Here is a 19,962-nt window from a genome sequence, read left to right as displayed (position 1 = left end):
CGGGCCAGCACACTCCTGCACTTACCTGAGCTGGGGGACCGACCGCCGTCGGTCCTCATGACGGAGATGATGACTCTAGCGGGAGAGCACACCAAATGCCTCATGTTCGAGGAGGCATTCTGCGAGAAGCTGCCAGAGGACGTCTGCGTACTTTTGGGGACCCGATGGATTTCGCAGAAAAGGCGGACGCACTGGTCGCGGCAAAGGCGAGGCGCCCCGGCTCAGTAAATCGGGTTTCCACACCGGTGAGCGACCGACCGCGCGGCCAAGATGGCGCCCATCCGCCCGCCACTTTTCAAAAAACCCGCCAAGCTACTACATCGACGGCGGCCATTTTGAAACAGGCCCGCGACATAGAAACACACCAGCGCGGCTGGCGTTTCTTTCATAGACGGTGGGGAGCAGCGGCACGCAACTGTAGAAGCCCCTGCACATTCTCGGGAAATGCCTCGGCCGATCAAATGTAGAGGCAATCTCGATCGGCCAGAACCATCGCCTCTACCTTGCGGAGCAACATACAGGTACCGTTTTCCTCGTGGACACCGGGGCAATCGTCAGCATTGTGCCTCCATCCGGCCAGGAAGCGTGATCAGGTAAGACCGGACCCCCACTCATTGCGGTGAACGGCAGCCCTGTCCGTACCTACGGAACACGGGACATGTCCCTGTCCTTTGGTTCCAGGACCTACAACTGGACTTTCATCATCGCGGATGTAGGCCAGGCAATCCTGGGAGCGGATTTCCTTTGGGCTTTTTCATTTATCCCTGACGTCCGCGGGAAGAGCCTGCAGCCGTCGTCCAGTACCATTGACCCCCCCGCTCCTTCGATTTCCGTGTCATCCAGCCCGACCGTCCAGGCCGTCACCACGACCTCCGACCCGTTTGCTGTGATACTCGCTGAATTCCCGGAGCTCCTAGTCCAGCGTTTCGACACACCTGCCGCCAAGCACGGAGTCGTGCACTTCATCCCTACGGAGGGACCGCCTGTTGTCGCCCGAGCCCGACGCCTACCCCCTGATAAGCTGGCAGTCGCTCGCGAAGAGTTCCTCACTTTGGAACGGCTGGGGATTATACGCCCGTCAGACAGCCCGTGGGCCTCACCGTTACACATGGTCCCAAAAGCATCTGGGGGGTGGAGACCATGTGGCGATTACCGACGCCTGAACGCCATCACCACGGCTGACCGATACCCGATCCCGCATATTCAGGATTTTTCTGCCAGCCTAGAGGGTGCCACGGTATTCTCAAAACTGGACTTAGTCCGAGGGTATCACCAGATCCCGGTTCGCCCTGCAGACATCCCTAAGACCGCCACCATCACCCCGTTCGGGCTTTTTGAGTGGCTGCGGATGCCTTTCGGCCTCAAAAACGCCGCCCAGGCGCTTGTTCCAACGTCTCATGGACCATGTGGGTCGGGGTATGCCTTTTGTGTTCATATATCTGGACGATATTCTCGTGGCAAGTCGGTCGGCTCACGAACACCGGTCCCACCTGCGCTCCATATTCCAAAGGTTGCAGGACCACGGTCTGATCCTACACCCGTCCAAATGCCAATTCGTACTATCCTCAGTAGATTTCCTGGGCCATCGGATCACACAGGCCGGTGCCGTTCCCTTGCCCGAGAAGGTGGCTGCTATCCGCTCCTCCCCCGCCCCGACACTATCAAAGGGTTACAAGAGTTTGTAGGCATGGTGAATTTTGACCACCGATTCGTCCCGGCGGCAGCCCGGATCATGCGTCCCCTTTTCCAATGCCTCGCGGGTAACCCCACCGAGCTCGTGTGGTCCCCTGCTGCCGACGCGGCTTTCGCGGCGGCCAAGCTGGCCCTTGCGAACGCCACCATGCTCGTCCACCCGCGCTCCTCTGCCCCCACCGCCCTCACCATCGATGCCTCCGGCGTGGCGGTGGGGGGCGTCTTAGAACAGCAGGTTAACGGCCTCTGGCACCCTTTGGCCTTTTTCAGCCGCCAGCTCACTTGCCCCGAGATAGCTTACAGTGCCTTTGATCGGGAACTCCTGGCCCTCTACCTAGCGATCCGTCATTTTCGCTATTTTTTAGAGGGTCGCTTTTTCGTGACTTTCACTGACCACAAGCCACTGACGTTTGCTTTTTTGAAGGTTTCCGATCCGTGGTCGGCCCGCCAGCAGAGACACCTCACTTTCGTTTCGGAATTTACCACCGACGTTCGGCACATTGCGGGAAAACTAAACGCCGTAGCGAATGCCCTGTCCAGACCGGCGGTTTCCCCGGTTGCCGAAGTAAGTTCCGGGGTGGATTTCCAGGAGCTCGCGGAGGCTCAGCGCCTGGAAGACACCCCCTCCCTGTACCCCCACACCACCTCGGGATTACGGGTGGCACAGGTAGCCTGTGGTCCCACGCGTACCAAACTCTGGTGCGATGTTTCTCTGCCACGCGCCCGCCCGGTAGTGCCCACTTCCATGCGGCGCCAGGTTTTCGATACTATTCACGGCCTGGCACATCCGTCCATCCGGGCCACTTCGGCTCTGGTTGCGGCTCGATTTGTCTGGCACGGGCTGCGGAGGCAGGTGGCCGCCTGGTCCCGCTCCTGCATTCCGTGTCAAACCTCCAAGGTACACCGGCACACTCGGCCCCCCGTCCAGCAGTTCACGGTCCCCGCAGTCCGATTCCTCCACATCCATGTAGATCTCGTCGGCCCGTTACCCCACTCTAGGGGCTACACCCACCTCCTCACGGTAGTCGAGCGGTTCACCCGGTGGCCAGAGGAGCTCCCGTTGTCCGACATCTCAGCAGCCTCCTGCACGCGGGCTCTGGCACTAAATTGGATTGCCCGTTTCGGCGTCCCGGACGTCATCACTACCGACCGGGGCGCCCAATTTACCTCGTCCCTGTGGGTGGCTCTGACTCAGCTGTGCGGGTCCCGATTACAGCAAACCACCGCCTATCACCCCCAGGCCAACGGGATGGTGGAACGGTTCCACAGGCAGCTTAAAGCGTCCCTCACTGCCCGCCTGTCCGGCCCCGACTGGGCCGACCAGCTCCCATGGGTTCTCCTGGGTATCCGCACGGCTCCGAAGCACGATCTCGGAGCTTCCTCGGCAGACCTGGTCTATGGCTCGCACCTGCGAGTAACAGGCGACGTTCTCCCCCAATGTTCCACCCCCCCCTCCCTCCATGCCAGCACTCTTAGCTGCACTCCGAGCGCGGGTGGGGTCCCTGGCCCCGGTCCCTGCTTCTCGTCACGGGGATCCCCCTTCACACGTCCCGCCGGCTTTGGGCGACTGCGAGTTTGTGTTCCGGCGCATCGATGCTCACCGTCCCCCGTTCCGGCCGGTTTACCAGGGTCCGTTCAGGGTAGTGAAGAAAGGCACAGTCACCTTCACGTTAGAAGTGGGCACCCGACAGGAGGTCGTCTCGGTGTCCCGCCTCAAGCCTGCCTATTTGGACCCAGACCAGCCCGTCACAGCGGCTCAACCTCCTCGCCGGGGCCGACCTCCGGCCGCGGCTCCCGTACAGCAGTTTTCCCCCTCGATGCCCCCGTTCGGGACTCCTCTTCCCCCGGTCGCCTTGCCACCACCGCCTCCGGCTCCGTCAGTTCCCCCTCCTCCCGCGGTGCCGGCTTCCCCGTCCCCACCCCCGGTGGGGCCTCCCTCTCCTCTCCCCACCCGCTCCGGTCGGGTGGTCCGGGCACCTGCCCGGTACCGCGCCGAGGGTTCTGGGGGGGGGGGGGGTCAAGTAGGGGCACAGGGATTGGTCCAGACCATCGAACCCTCTGATTGGTAGAAGAGGTGAGGTGGTGCGCAGAGAAAGGTACAGAGCAGTCTGGTTTAGAACTCCGAGAGAGACAGTAAGATTTATGGTTGTCTGTCGTTTGGTGCGTTGATTGTCACGGTTGTTAATCTTACAATAAACGTCTACCTCAACGCACATCGCCTACGACTTGCCATAGCAGTTCGATATATTCATCTCTTCAACCAGGCTGATTGGGCAAGTCATGTAACGTTATCGGAATGGAATATATCCATTACCTTGCTTTAGTCCTGCACAAATCATATCGTCTGTGACTTGTCTTCCAAGCTGGTGATAAACATCCTTGCATTGGTCATGGTCTACGACTGGAATCTCAATCTAAACAAGAAAGACACGGTCAGTTTGTGTTAAATGTTGAAAACAAATGTACCACTGACCATAAATGTTGCTATGACCATTCTTCACTGTCTGTGTTGGTTCCGGACTAGAACAATCTCAGAATAATCTCTAAGGTCCCTTTGGCAAAGTATTAAACACCCACATGGCCGTCTGGTTCAGGAGGTAAAGGTGAGCTGGAGTAGGATTCACAAATATCTTCACGATAGGCAGAGGGTAGTGGGTGGTTTTCTGATTGGTAGATCAGTGGTTTACTGCAGTATCATTGCTGGGATTTTTGCAATTTGTGATCCATACTAATGACTTGGATGTGAATGCAGGAGGTGTGATTAGTAAGTTTGCAAATAACACAAATCTGGAATAGAAACTGTTTATCTGAAGCTATAGCAGGGCATAGATAAAGGTACATGACTGTTCCCCTGGGTGAAGATGTCAAACACTAGAGGGCAAAGCTTTGTGGTGAGAGAGGGAAAGATTAAAGGGAATTTACGAGGCCATTTTATTTTTTACGGAGAATTGTAGAAGTGGTGGAAGCAGATAAGATAGCAATGTTTCAGAGACAGACAAATAACAGAGGAATATAGATGGTGTGCAGGCAGGTGTGCAGGTTAAACTAACAGGGTCGACACAAACATTGTAGGTCAAGGGGCCTATACCTGTGTTCTATTGCACTATTCTATGTAGACGAGGTGAAAGGTTAGACGGAGAATTCATGGCTGCAATTCCTGGCGTGCAAGATGATACATTTTGGGAAGTGACAAAGAGGTAGGTAAATGGTAACACATGAAGGAACGTTGATGATCACAGAGACCTTGATATTCAAGGACTTAGCTTCCTGAAAGTGGCAACATAGTTTAGTTTAGTTTCCACAGGTGGATAGAATGGTGAAGACGACATGTGGCAAGCTTGCCTTCATCAGTTGGGCTATCGAATATGTCAGGATGTTTCTATTAGTAATTTAAAAATTCCTATCTATCAAATGCCACAATGAATGTGCCTTTGGTTTAAATTATAATGTTTATTCTTAATTGTTTACTGTATGTCGTGTTGTTACTTGCGAGCAAAGCACCAAGGCAAATTCCTTGTATGTGTACATACTTGGCTAATAAAAGTTATTCAATTCAATCCAATTCAATTTTTTCATCAGCTATTTTCAGAATAGCCTTGTACAGAGTCTACACTATTCCATGTTTTTCAGCACTGTGGAAGGAATAGACAGTGTTGGGGCCCTTCCTCAATCTGAAACATCCTGACCTGAAATGTCTTCCCTTCAGTCCCTCCACAATGTGACCCACTGAGTCTGTCCAGCACCTTGTTTTTGCTCAAAATTCCACCATCTGCCGTCTTTGTATCTCCACGACATAAGTCTACGCTCCTCATTATCAACATTACCAATTTTGAAGTCACTTACTGAGCAAACCTCCTACATTCACATTCAAGTCGTTAACAGCAAGGGTCGCAACAACCACCTCTATGATGGCCCATTCAGCATGATCTAATCCCCAAAATACCAATACCCCTGAGGCAATCACCCTCTGTCTTCTAACAGCAACCCGTTTGGATTCAGCTCAACTATTACATAACCTGTTGGCATGCCTTTCTTTCATCTCATCAGCAACTTGGATACGTTACATTCGATCTCCTCTACCAAGTATTTAACATAGGTTGTGAATAATTGAGTGCTAAGAGGTGACCTTTGGGGTGCTCCGCTAGTTAGGTAGATGTTTTAAAAGGTTTGAGTGTGGATAAATGCACAAGGCCAAAGGACATCTCTAAGAAGAAAGGGGGGACATTTCTGGGACTCTGACAGATATTTAAATGTGCATTAGCCATATGAGAGATGCAGATGACTGGAAGGCAGTAAATGTAGCTCCTTTATTCAAGAAAGGCAACTGCACAGAACACTCCACATGCATCTGACCAAAGGTGTATAGAGATGCAGCATGACTTCCTGACTTTTATACCCGATGCCCCGACTGATGAAGGTAAGCATATTAAACGCCTTCTTTACCACTATCCACAGAGATGGGGAAAATATACACAGCTTTAAAATATACAATGTGCAGGTCCTCGGGAGTGGGTGGGGTATAAATAACAGAGTGTCAAGGAACATTTCCAGCAAGTTCTGATTTTATTTCAGTTGTACCACATATGCAGTTTTCTGCTGTTGGATTCCTCTTACTTATCACAAGTAACCTAACCACCAGCCACCAGGTGTGTTCTGCAGCGTGACAATAACAAACATACCTCCATCAGCGTCTCAGGAATCGAGTGCAGGAACTGTTTGCCCCATCCACTAACTATCACCAGGTCACCTTCAAAACAAAACCAAACAATGCAAAGTTTCAGTATCTCAAACACACTGACTCTGAGCAAGAGAGCTGGTGTCATACAGTAACTGCCTCAGCTCAGACCCACCCTGGGTCAGCCAAGGTCAGTAACTCAACTCATGCAGAAATACCTTACTGTCATTTCCCTCCACAGTCTGACCTGCTGAGTTCCTCCAGCACTTTGCCTTTTGGGCAAATGCTTAGATGCCAAAAGAAAAGCAGCTCATGAACCACCAAATGGAAACATCACAATATTAAAGAAACATCAAAAAGAGGCAGGACTGGTGCAGGACCAGGCAGGGGAAAAGATGCCAAGGGAAGCAAAGATGACAGAAGTTGTTTGGAAATATAATTACCACAGGAACTGCTTCAACTGACCAAACACAAACTTGGGTTTCTAAGCCTGAGGGGGAGTTGATGTGACTGCACAAGAAAACAGCAGCAGGTACGGCCACTCGGCCCCTCTAGACTGCTCTGCCACACAACATCTGCCCATCTCTTCAACTGCACCAGCTCCTTGGAGCCCACAATACCCCTGATCTTCCAAAAATATCTTTCTCCACTTACTGTAGGAATTTTAATGATGAATCCCTCACAACTAACAAAGGTGTAGGATTCTAGAGATTCACCAGTTTTTGCAAGAAGTTGTTACTCCATACCTCAGTCTTAAATGTCAGACTCCCTGTATTGAAACCATGCAGAGATTCCTGGATTTACTTTTCAGGAGGTGCCCACCCTACACTCAATTCAGGTAATTCAGATAGGTACGGACCTTTGCAACATCCAGCAATCCCCCCGACACTCAATGGCCTCACCATCACACAATCCCCCACTATTAATACTCTGGGGATTACCATTGAGCAGAAACTAAAGTGGTCTAGTCACATACACAATGTGGATAGACCAGAGGGTCAGACGCTAGGAGTGCTGCAGTCAGTAACTCAAGGCCTCACTCCCCAACGCCTGTTCACCATCTACAAGGCTCAAGTCAGGAGTGTGGCAGAACACTCTCCACTTGCCTGTGTGAGTGCAGCTTCAACAACACTCAAGCTTCACAGCGTACAGGAAGGACATAGCACACACTGCATGTGGAAGGCACCTGTCCACAGACATTCACTCGCTCCACTGCAGCGGCGGTTTGTACCATGCACAGGATGCATTGCAGCAACTTATCAAGCCTCCTCCGACAGCACCAGCCCAACCCAGAGCACCTGCCCAACGTACAGCACCCGCCCAACCCACAGCACCCGCCCAACCCACAGCACCCGCCCAACCCACAGCACCCGCCCAACCCACAGCACCCGCCCAACCCACAGCACCCGCCCAACCCACAGCACCCGCCCAACCCACAGCACCCGCCCAACCCACAGCACCCGCCCAACCCACAGCACCCGCCCAACCCACAGCACCCGCCCAACCCACAGCACCCGCCCAACCCACAGCACCCGCCCAACCCACAGCACCCGCCCAACCCACAGCACCCGCCCAACCCACAGCACCCGCCCAACCCACAGCACCCGCCCAACCCACAGCACCCGCCCAACCCACAGCACCCGCCCAACCCACAGCACCCGCCCAACCCACAGCACCAGCCCAACCCACAGCACCCGCCCAACCCACAGCACCCGCCCAACCCACAGCACCTGCCCAACCCACAGCACCTGCCCAACCCACAGCACCTGCCCACAGCACCTGCCCCACCCATAGCACCTGCCCCACCCACAGCACCTGCCCACAGCACCTGCTCAACCCACAGCACCTGCCCAACCCACAGCACCTGCCCAACACACAGCACCTGCCCAACACACAGCACCTTCCCCACCCACAGCACCTGCCCAACCCACAGCACTTGCCCAACCCGGATTACCTGCCCACAGCACCTGCCCAACCCACAGCACATGCCCAACCCACAGCACCTGCCCAACCCACAGTACCTGCCCACTGCACCCGCCCAACCCTCAGCACCTGCCCAACCCACAGCACCTGCCCAACCCACAGCACCTGCCCAACCCACAGCACCTGCCCAACCCACAGCACCTTCCCAACCCACAGCACCTGCCCACAGCACCTGCCCAACCCACAGCACCTGCCCAACCCACAGCACCTGCCCAACCCACAGCACCTGCCCAACCCACAGCACCTGCCCAACCCACAGCACCTGCCCAACCCACAGCACCTGCCCAACCCACAGCACCAGCCCAACCCACAGCACCTGCCCAACCCACAGCACCTGCCCACAGCACCTGCCCAACCCACAGCACCTGCCCAACCCACAGCACCTGCCCAACCCACAGCACCTGCCCAACCCACAGCACCTGCCCAACCTGTGGTGTTATTGCAATGTGCCTTTAAGACTACACAGGTCTATTGGTAGGGGGTCATCAGAGGGCGACAGGGAGGAGCCCGGGGGAGCAGATGGCGGTTGAATAAACACTCGCGTAAAAACACAGTCGGACTCACTGTATCTTTTTAAAGAACACAACATGGTGTCAGAAGTCCTGTAGGGTGCGTGAAGTGTACTTTGAGTCAAACAACTATCGTTTGGAGCTTGTTGACGGCAAAAGAGAAAGAAGAGTGCGACATGCAAGACGACAACGCACAGAGAGCCCCGGTAGGACCAAATGCTACATTTAGCATCCAGCCTCCGGAGTCCTTCGACTTTTCAAAGCCGCAAGAGTGGGCCAAATGGATACGGAGGTTCGAAAGGTTCCGTCTGGCAAGTAACTTGAATGCCAGCTCCGAAGATAATCAAGTTAACACGCTGATTTATTGCATGGGAAATGAGGCAGACGATGTTCTGCGCGGGTTAACCCTGACAGTAGCACAAAGCGGAACGTACATAGGGGTGCGTGATGGCTTCCAACGATTTTTCATAGTAAAGACAAATATAATCTATGAGCGTGCCAAGTTCAACATGCGCAGGCAGGGAGAACATGAAACAGTGGATGCCTTTGTCACTGCGTTATATGCGCTGGCAGAGCACTGTAACTACGGGGTGCTACACGACGAGCTGATACGCGACAGGCTTGTTGTCGGACTGATGGATAAGCGGCTGTCCGAACGTATGCAGCTTGACGCAGAATTGACGCTCGAAAAGGCCGTCAATATGGCGAGGCAGAGTGAGGAGGTGAAACGGCAACAATCTTCTCTGCGAGGTGACACAAGGACAGAGACAAGTGATGCTAAATCTGTGGACAGAGTGTATAAGAGCAGTAGAAAAGGTGCCAAAAACAAACCTCACCAGGCTTATGGCCACCAACTCAAAACACACAGCGCCCAAGACAGCAGGGGGAAAAGTGTACAGTGCCATAAATGTGGCAGCTCTCCGTCCCATCCAAGGCAGGATTGCCCGGCAAAGGATGCGAAATGCCATTTATGTGGGAGAAAGGGACATTACAAGCATGTATGTAGATCACCCAAAACCATGCAGGAAGTTGAAGAGGACGAGGATGTTATGTTCCTAGGCAGCGTCACAGCCGATGGAGAGCCATGGATGGCAAACATCGACATAAATGATAAAAACGTGTCATTCAAAATTGACACCGGCGCCGATGTTACAGTCCTACCCCACACCGTGTTTAAAGAGATCTATAGAGACAGCGATCCACCTACCCTCCGTAAAGCAACCAAGCCACTGCTGGGACCCGGGAGGAGTCCACTAGAAGTTGTGGGCGTCGCTGGGCTGTTCCTGGTGAAAGGAGAGAAAAGGGTGATGGAGGATGAGTACGTCACACGACACCTGCACACTGCATTGCTGGGGAAGCCTGCTATCGGCAAGCTGGAGCTTGTGGTTCGGCTAGACAGCATCACCATAGAGACACTTAAGACTAGCTACCCGACTAGCTATGCAGCGGTCTCGGGGAGGTACGACAGCAGTATGCCATCAAGCTGAAACCAGGGGCCCAACCGTTCTCATTGAAGACACCCAGAAGGATTCCGTTGCCGCTGATGGGTAAAGTCGAGCGAGAACTGTCCCGCATGGAAGGCCTGGGGGTGATCACTAGTGTTGAAGAGCCTACTGACTGGTGTTCAGGCATGGTGGTGGTGCCGAAAAAGACAGGAGCCGTACGCATATGCGTCGATCTCACTAACCTCAACGAGTCGGTGTGTCGAGAAAAGTACATCCTGCCATCGGTGGAGGAAACACTGGGGATGCTGGCTGGAGCCAGAATATTCAGCAAGTTGGATGCCAACACGGGGTTTTGGCAAATACCCCTGACCGAAGACTCAGCAAAATACACAACATTCATCACACCCTTCGGTCGTTACTACTTCAAGCGGCTGCCCTTCGGCATTGCCTCTGCCCCCGAACACTTTCAAAACAGGATGGTGTCAGAGGTCACGGAGGGACTCGAGGGAATCGTCTGCCACATGGATGATGTACTGGTCTGGGGCCAAACACGAGAGGAGCACGACGCTCGTCTGCATACTGTGCTGGCGAGGATCCAAAAGGCGGGCATTACGCTTAACATTGACAAATGTGACCTGTCGAAGGAAGAGGTGACCTTTCTTGGTCAGGTCCTCTCCTCCAGTGGCATTAGTCCTGACCCGAGCAAGACTGAGGCTGTAAGGAAGATGGAGGAGCCGACCAATGTGAGTGAGCTGAGGAGCTTTCTCGGAATGGTTAACCAGCTGGGGAAGTTCATTCCGCAACTAGCAGAGAGAGACAAGGCTCTGCGAGACCTCCTGTCAAAGAGGAACTGCTGGCTGTGGGGCGTCGACCAGGCAAGAGCGTTTCAAGATTTGAAAAATGCACTGGTATCCCCACCTGTACTAGCCATGTACGACACGAACCGTGAATGCAAAGTCTCAGCAGACACGTCATCTTACGGCCTGGGAAGTGTACTTCTCCAAAAATGGGATGAGGAGTGGAGACCGGTAGCCTACGTGTCGCTATCTCTCACACAGACGGAGCAGAGATACGCGCAGGTGGAGAAAGAGGCCTTGGGCCTGACCTGGGCTTGTGAAAGGTTCCGCAACTTTCTCATCGGTAAACACTTCCAGATGGAGACGGATCATAAGCCTCTCCTGAGTCTGCTGGGGTCACAGGCACTGGATGCTCTCCCTCCACGGATTCAGCGTTTCCGGATGCGCCTCATGCGCTATTCTTACTCCATTTCTCATGTGCCAGGAAAGTGTCTGTGGACAGCTGATACGCTGTCGCGTGCTCCTGTGAAAATGGGGGAAACGCCTGACGAAAAGGAGTTGTTTGAGAATACAAACATCTATGTGGACATGATAATAGAGAACCTGCCGGCAAGCACTGCCTACCTGGATGAGTTGAGAGCGGAGCTAAAAAGGGACAGTGTGTGCGCACGGGTAATGCAGCTGTGTCAGGAAGGATGGCCAACGAATAGCAACAGTGAACCGGCACTCAGGCTGTACTGGGCAGAACAAGCATTGCTCACGGTAAATGACCGACTGTTACTCAAAGGGGACAGATTAGTCATACCCTCAACTATGAGGAACGACGTGCTGACCAGACTACATGAAGGTCACCAGGGAGTGGTGAAGTGTAGAGAGCGTGCACAACGGTCAGTGTGGTGGCCTGGACTAAGTCAGCAGCTGAACGAATTGGTCCTCAACTGCCGGACATGCAGCAAAGAGAGACAGAACCACACAGAGCCGCTGATGCCATCACAATACCCAGGCCGACCATGGCAAAAGCTGGGAGCTGACTTGTTCATGCTGGGAAGCAAGAACTACCTGCTGGTAGTGGATTATGCATCGAGATACGTGGAAATCGCTCCACTCAGCCCCACCAAGTCGACAGATGTAATCCACCACCTCAAATCAATGTTTGCACGTCACGGCATTCCGGAGACATTGGTCACAGACAATGGGCCTCAGTTTGCCGGAACCGCCATTGCTGCGTTTGCAAAGTCGTATGGTTTCCGCCATGTCACAAGCAGCCCGAGATATCCTCAGAGTAACGGGGAGGCCGAACGTGCAGTCAAGACAGTGAAGGGTCTCCTGAAGAAAGCGGCGGATCCCTACCTCGCTTTACTTGCATATAGAGCGACCCCACTGCAAAACGGGTACAGCCCAGCCCAACTCCTTATGGGGAGAAGGCTTCGCACTACGGTACCAACACTTCCAGCCCTGCTGAATCCTGCTCTTCCCGACAATGAAGTGGTTGCGTGGAAGGAAAAGGAGAAGAGAATCAGAGATGCACAACGGTACAACCTGCGGCATCGTGCACGGAGTCTGGACAGGCTCTTTCCCGGACAAGAAGTGTGGGTCACGGATCAAGGCGAAGCTGGAGCTGAGATCGGCAGCCACACCGCCCCCCGCTCTTACATCGTGGAGGGACCTCACGGGTCGGTCAGGCGAAACCGTCGCCATCTAATTCCCATGAAACCCTTGCCGGACCAGAGTGGGGGTGGTATGAAAGAGCAACTCCCGACTGGGTTGCATTCCAGAGCAGAGCTCAGCAGAACCACCAAAAGAGAACATTCCAGAGCAGAGCTCAGCAGAGCCACCAAAAGAGAACATTCCAGAACTGCCATCCACTCCCAGAACCAGGTTTGGGAGAAGAGCAGTGAGACCAGATAGGTTGAACTATAAGTGGAAAAAAAAGAGTTTCTAAAGAAAATGTTTTTCTAATTTAGTGAAAAGGGTAAAATCCTTTTCACTAAGACAATGTGTTTACATGTACTTATGTTGAATTAATTTAGTTCAGATAGGAACAGACCTTTCAGCTAAAGAGGCAGAATAATCCTCTAAGGTCTGGTGAATCAACCGCAGTCTACCGATTGATTCTAGAAAGGGGAGAGGTGGTGTTATTGCAATGTGCCTTTAAGACTACACAGGTCTATTGGTAGGGGGTCATCAGAGGGCGACAGGGAGGAGCCCGGGGGAGCAGATGTGCGGTTGAATAAACACTCGCGTAAAAACACAGTCGGACTCACTGTATCTTTTTAAAGAACACAACACAACCCACAGCACCTGCCCAACCCACAGCACCTGGCCGACCCACAGCAACTGCCCCACCCACAGCATCTTCCCAACCAACCTCCCAGTCACAACAAAGGCAGCAACGGCACAGGGAACACCACCACCTGGGAGTTGCCCTCTAAGCACACACCATCCTGACTTGGAAATATATTGCTGTTCCTTCACTGTCTCTGGGTCAAACTCCAAGAACTCCAGGATTTCAATGGATTAAATTAACGTACACTATTCTGAAGAGAATAGGAAAAGGGGGATCTGACATGTGTAGAATAGTTAGAAATAAGATAGAGCAAAGATAAGGCAAATAGAGCACAGAGCTGTATAGAGGTAGCGTGCATGTGCAAGGAAGTCACGATGGACCTTTACAAAACAGTGTTTTGGCCACAATTGGTGTAATATACACAGCTCTAAATGCATCTTTAGAAAACATCTGAAGGCCTTTGAGTGCAAAAGAGACTAATTAGAGAATTGTACGGCACAGAAACAGGCTCTTTGGTTCAACTCGTCCATTCCGACCAAGATGTCTATCTGACCTGACTCCATTTGCTGCACTACCTTTCCAAGTCATTTCCATCCAACTATTTGTCTAACTGTCTTTTTAATGTTGTTAGCTTACCTGCTTCAACTACTTCCTCTCACAGCTCATTCCATATACACACCAGCTGTGTGAAGAAGTTGCCCCTCAGGCTCCTTTTAAATCTTCCCTCTCTCACTTTAAACCTATGCCCTTTATTTCTTGGGTTCCCTACCCCTGACCCCCCCCCCCCCCCCCCCCATTTTATGCACTTCAGCCTTAACACTCAGTGTTCTTTGCTCCAAGGAATAAAGATCTACCCAACCTCTCCTTATAGATCCATCCCTCGAGTCTTGGCAACATCCTTGTGAATCCCTGGGAGGAAGACTGTCACCATTCACCGTATGCATGTTCCTCATGATTTTATAAATTTCCCAAAGGTCACCCCTCGTGTTCCTTGCTCTCCCTCATCCACCACCCTGCCCTCATCAATCCTATTCATCACCTCAACCAGATATGATTTTCCGCACACAAAGCCATGCTGACTATCCCTTCTTATCTTTCCCAATCCTGGTGGATCCTGGCCCTCAGAATCCCCTCCAGTACCTTACCACTGGCGTCAGTCAGGCTTACCACTGTAGTTCCCAGTCTTGAACTTGCAACTCTTCTGAAATAACATTCAACATCAGCCACCCTCCAGTCTTCCAGTACCTCACCCTTGGCTAAAGATGATGCCATTATCATCAGAGATACAAGATACTGCAGATGCTGGAATCTTGAGCAAAAAAATATAGTGCGAGAGGAACTCAGGAGGTCAGGTAGCATCTGTGGAGGGAATGGCCAGATGACATTTTGGGCCGTGACCCTTCGTCAGTCTGATGGATGTGGGGAGAGAAATCTGGAAAAGAGAGATGGAGGAACAGCCTGGCAAGTGATAGGTGGGTAGAAGTGAGGGACAGGTTGATTGGCAGATGGGTTTACTTTTATTATTGTCACGTGTACCGAGGGTTTTGATGAAGATAGTGACAATGCCAAGAGGTAATAGCGGATAAAAGGGTGTCAGATAAGGAAGGAAGTGGAGCAATGAAACATATCGAGCCCATTCGGCCCGAAGGGACCAGACTAACCACACAACATCTGTCCATGGTGGCAAGGCTTGCATGCTTTAACAGGCTAAAAGTGAAGATAACCAGAACCGCTGGCCACAATGCAACCCTCCCCAACTAACTCGATGCACTCTCTGCTTGTTTTGAGCAGGAGGTAAGTAGAATGATGGCACCTGCCCCGGAAGTCTCGATGCCCACCTGTACCCACAGTCAGCATCACAGACATCAGATCAGCCTTCATGTCAGTGAACCCACGGAAAGCTACTGGTCAAGATGGAGATCCCGACCGTTCCTCAAAACCTACACAGACCAGCTGCAGGAGTATTCACAAACCTCCGTAATCCAATCTGAGCTTCTCACTTGCTTTAAGAAGACCACTATCATCCCAGTGCCAAAGAAAACCCAGGTACCATGCCTTAGTGGTTCTGACACCCACCTTCAACACACTTGCCGTTGCACATTAACTCCAGCCTTACGGACAACTTTGATCTGCTGCAACATAGACAGCAAAGACTCCTATGGAAGAGTCCTACTTATTGTCTATAGCTCCAGCTTCAATACCATAATTCCAACCAAACCAATCGGCAAGCTGCTGGACCAAGTTGTCAGCACTGCCCTCTGCCATTGGATCTCGACATCTGACTCATAGATCACAATCTGTAAGGATAGGTGACAAAATGTACTCCATGATAAACCTCAACACCAATTCCCTGCAAGGTCACATTATCAACCCCATACGATACCCCTAAACACGCAGAGGAACGAGGCCCAGTTAAACGCAAACTCTGTTTACAAGTTTGGAGATGATACTCTAAAGTGCACCAGAAACCAAACAATGACAAGACACAAGGAGACAGAAGCAATGCAACCTTGCCCTGAATGTCAGTAAATGAAGGAGCTGGTCATTGATTTCAGGAAGCAGGGAGGACACACTGGTCAATGTTGCTGGTAAAGATTGTTGAGAGCTTCCACATTTCTAGCTGTGAAACAATTTGTCCTAGTCCTACCACATTGCCAAGAAAGCACACTTCTTCAGAATTACTTTACTTCTTCAGAATGCTGTGAAAATTTGGCATGTCTCCAATAACTTACCAAATTCTATAGATGCACAGTAGAAAGAATGTAGACTCTCACAGCTCGGTTTGGCAACTGCTCTGCCCAAAACGACGTAATTGTCAATAATTGTTCTTATAGCCCAGTCCATCATGTAAACCAGCCTCCCCTCCCCCCACCCCATCAACTCCATCTAGACAATAGACAATAGGTGCAGGAGTAGGCCATTCAGCCCTTCGAGCCAGCACCGCCATTCAATGCGATCATGGCTGATCACTCTCAATCAGTACCCCGTTCCTGCCTTCTCCCCATACCCCCTCACTCCGCTATCCTTAAGAGCTCTATCCAGCTCTCTCTTGAAAGCATCCAACGAACTGGCCTCCACTGCCTTCTGAGGCAGAGAATTCCACACCTTCACCACCCTCTGACTGAAAAAGTTCTTCCTCATCTCCGTTCTAAATGGCCTACCCCTTATTCTTAAACTGTGGCCCCTTGTTCTGGACTCCCCCAACATTGGAACATGTTATCTGCCTCTAATGTGTCCAATCCCCTAATTATCTTATATGTTTCAATAAGATCCCCCCTCATCCTTCTAAATTCCAGTGTATACAAGCCCAATCGCTCCAGCCTTTCAACATACGACAGCCCCGCCATTCCGGGAATTAACCTAGTGAACCTACGCTGCACGCCCTCCATAGCAAGAATATCCTTCCTCAAATTTGGAGACCAAAACTGCACACAGTACTCCAGGTGCGGTCTCACCAGGGCCCGGTACAACTGTAGAAGGACCTCTTTGCTCCTATACTCAACTCCTCTTGTTACGAAGGCCAACATTCCATTGGCTTTCTTCACTGCCTGCTGTACCTGCATGCTTCCTTTCATTGACTGATGCACTAGGACACCCAGATCTCGTTGAACTCCCCCTCCTCCTAACTTGACACCATTCAGATAATAATCTGCCTTTCTATTCTTACTTCCAAAGTGAATAACCTCACACTTATCTACATTAAACTGCATCTGCCATGTATCCGCCCACTCACACAACCTGTCCAAGTCACCCTGCAGCCTTATTGCATCTTCCTCACAATTCACACTACCCCCCAACTTAGTATCATCTGCAAATTTGCTAAGCGTCTTTGAGTATATGAAAAGCGCTATATAAATAAAATGTATTATTATTATTATTATTATGGTACTTTTAATCCCTTCGTCTAAGTCATTAATGTATATCGTAAATAGCTGGGGTCCCAGCACCGAACCTTGCGGTACCCCACTGGTCACTGCCTGCCATTCCAAAAGGGACCCATTTATCCCCACTCTTTGCTTTCTGTCTGTCAACCAATTTTCTATCCATGTCAGTACCCTACCCCCAATTAGTGCCCTAATTTTGCCCACTAATCTCCTATGTGGGACCTTGTCGAAGGCTTTCTGAAAGTCGAGGTACACCACATCCACTGACTCTCCCTTGTCAATTTTCCTAGTTACATCCTCAAAAAATTCCAGTAGATTTGTCAAGCATGATTTCCCCTTCGTAAATCCATGCTGACTCGGAATGATCCCGTTACTGCTATCCAAATGCTCAGCAATTTCGTCTTTTATAATTGACTCCAGCATCTTCCCCACCACTGATGTCAGACTAACTGGTCTATAATTACCCGTTTTCTCTCTCCCTCCTTTCTTAAAAAGTGGGATAACATTTGCTATCCTCCAATCCACAGGAACTGATCCTGAATCTATAGAACATTGAAAAATGATCTCCAATGCTTCCACTATTTCTAGAGCCACCTCCTTAAGTACTCTGGGATGCAGACCATCAGGCCCTGGGGATTTATCAGCCTTCAGTCCCATCAGTCTACCCAAAACCATTTCCTGCCTAATGTGGATTTCCTTCAGTTCCTCCATCACCCTAGGTTCTCCGGCCCCTAGAACATTTGGGAGATTGTGTGTATCTTCCTCAGTGAAGACAGATCCAAAGTAACGGTTTAACTCGTCTGCCATTTCTTTGTTCCCCATAATAAATTCCCCTGCTTCTGTCTTCAAGGGACCCACATTTGCCTTGACTATTTTTTTCCTCTTCACGTACCTAAAAAAACTTTTGCTATCCTCCTTTATATTATTGGCTAGTTTACCCTCGTACCTCATCTTTTCTCCCCGTATTGCCTTTTTAGTTAACTTTTGTTGCTCTTTAAAAGAGTCCCAATCCTCTGTCTTCCCACTCTTCTTTGCTATGTTATACTTCCTCTCCTTAATTTTTATGCTGTCCCTGACTTCCCTCGTCAGCCACAGGTGTCTCTTACTCCCCTTAGAGTCTTTCCACCTCTTTGGAATAAATTGATCCTGCAACCTCTGCATTATTCCCAGGAATACCTGCCATTGCTGTTCTACCGTCTTCCCTGCTAGGGCCTCCTTCCAATCAATTTTGGCCAGCTCCTGCCTCATGCCTCTGTAATCCCCTTTGCTATACTGTAATACCGACCCTTCCGATTTTCCCTTCTGCCTTTCCATTTGCAGAGTAAAACTTATCATGTTGTGATCACTGCCTCCTAATGGCTCTTTTACCTCTAGTCCCCTTATCAGATCAGGATCATTACACAACACTAAATCCAGAATTGCCTTCTCCCTGGTAGGCTCCAGTACAAGCTGTTCTAAGAATCCATCTCGAAGGCACTCTACAAACTCTCTTTCCTGGGGTCCATTTCCAACCTGATTTTCCCAGTCTACCTGCATGTTGAAATCTCCCATAACCACCGTAGCATTACATTTTTGACACACCAATTTTATCTCCTGATTCAACTTGCACCCTATGTCGAGGCTACTGTTTGGGGGCCTATAGATAACTCCCATTAGGGTCTTTTTACCCTTACAATTTCTCATTTCTATCCATACTGATTCAATATCTCCTGATTCTATGTCACCCCTTGCAAGGGAATGAATATCATTCCTTACCATCAGAGCAACCCCACCCCCTCTGCCCACCTGTCTGTCTTTTCTATACGTTGTGTACCCCTGAATATTCAGTTCCCAGCCCTGGTCCTCTTGTAGCCATGTCTCAGTGATCCCTACAACATCATACTCGCCCATGACTAACTGAGCCTCAAGCTCATCCACTTTATTTTTTATACTACGCGCATTTAAGTACAACACTTTAACTTCTGTATTTACCTCCCCTCTCACATCGTTCACAATTGGCCCTGCCCTTAATTTCTTTTCCCCTCTAGAACTTCTGTTCCCATTCTTCCGAGAGTCTTTTGCAATATCTCCTGTATTCCCTTTTACCTCATCTTCATATTCACAATTTGTTAACCCCTCCCCCCCACTACTTAGTTTAAAGCCACAGGTGTCACACTAGCAAACCTGCCTGCCAGAATGTTTGTCCCCCTGCTGTTAAGATGCAACCCGTCCCTTTTGTACAAGTCACCCCTAGCCCAGAAGAGATCCCAGTGGTCCAGAAATCTAAATCCCTGCTCTCTGCACCAGTCCCTCAGCCATAAATTCATACCCTCTATCTCTCTGTTCCTGGCCTCACCAGCACGAGGTACCGGTAGCAGTCCAGAGATAACCACCTTCGACGTCCTACTTCTCAGTGTTTTTCCCAGCTCTCTAAACTCCCGCTGTAGCACCTCCTTCCTCTTCCGCCCGACGTCATTCGTGCCCACATGCACAACGACTTCAGGTTGATCGCCTTCCCTCACTAGGATTTTCTGAAGCCGGTCCGTGATGTGTTGAACCCTGGCACCAGGGAGGCAACAGACCATCCTCAAGTCCCTCCTGCTGCCACAGAATCTTCTGTCCGTCCCTCGGACTATGGAGTCACCGACCACTACGGCTCTTCCAGACTTCGGTCTCCCCTGTCGAGTATCCTTGCCAACAGGTCCGCCACT

At 51.1% G+C, this 19,962-nt stretch overlaps 1 protein-coding gene across 1 annotated transcript in view; it reads right to left on the bottom strand.

Annotated features, from left to right (window-relative positions):
* Positions 1–3,980: 3,980 nt before the first annotated feature.
* The window catches only part of LOC144599344 (mannan-binding lectin serine protease 1-like), a 28,859-nt gene continuing 12,877 nt past the window's right edge, over positions 3,981–19,962 (bottom strand). The window contains exons 5-6 of the mRNA XM_078410136.1: positions 6,372–6,439; positions 3,981–4,106 (exon numbers count right to left, since the gene is read on the bottom strand). Of these exons, the coding sequence (XP_078266262.1) occupies positions 3,981–4,106; positions 6,372–6,439 (194 nt within the window). The remainder of the gene's footprint in view (positions 4,107–6,371; positions 6,440–19,962) is intronic.

This window comes from Rhinoraja longicauda, chromosome 13 (genome assembly GCF_053455715.1).
Source record: "Rhinoraja longicauda isolate Sanriku21f chromosome 13, sRhiLon1.1, whole genome shotgun sequence".
NCBI lineage: Eukaryota > Metazoa > Chordata > Chondrichthyes > Rajiformes > Arhynchobatidae > Rhinoraja > Rhinoraja longicauda.
This window is presented reverse-complemented; position numbering and strand designations above follow the sequence as displayed.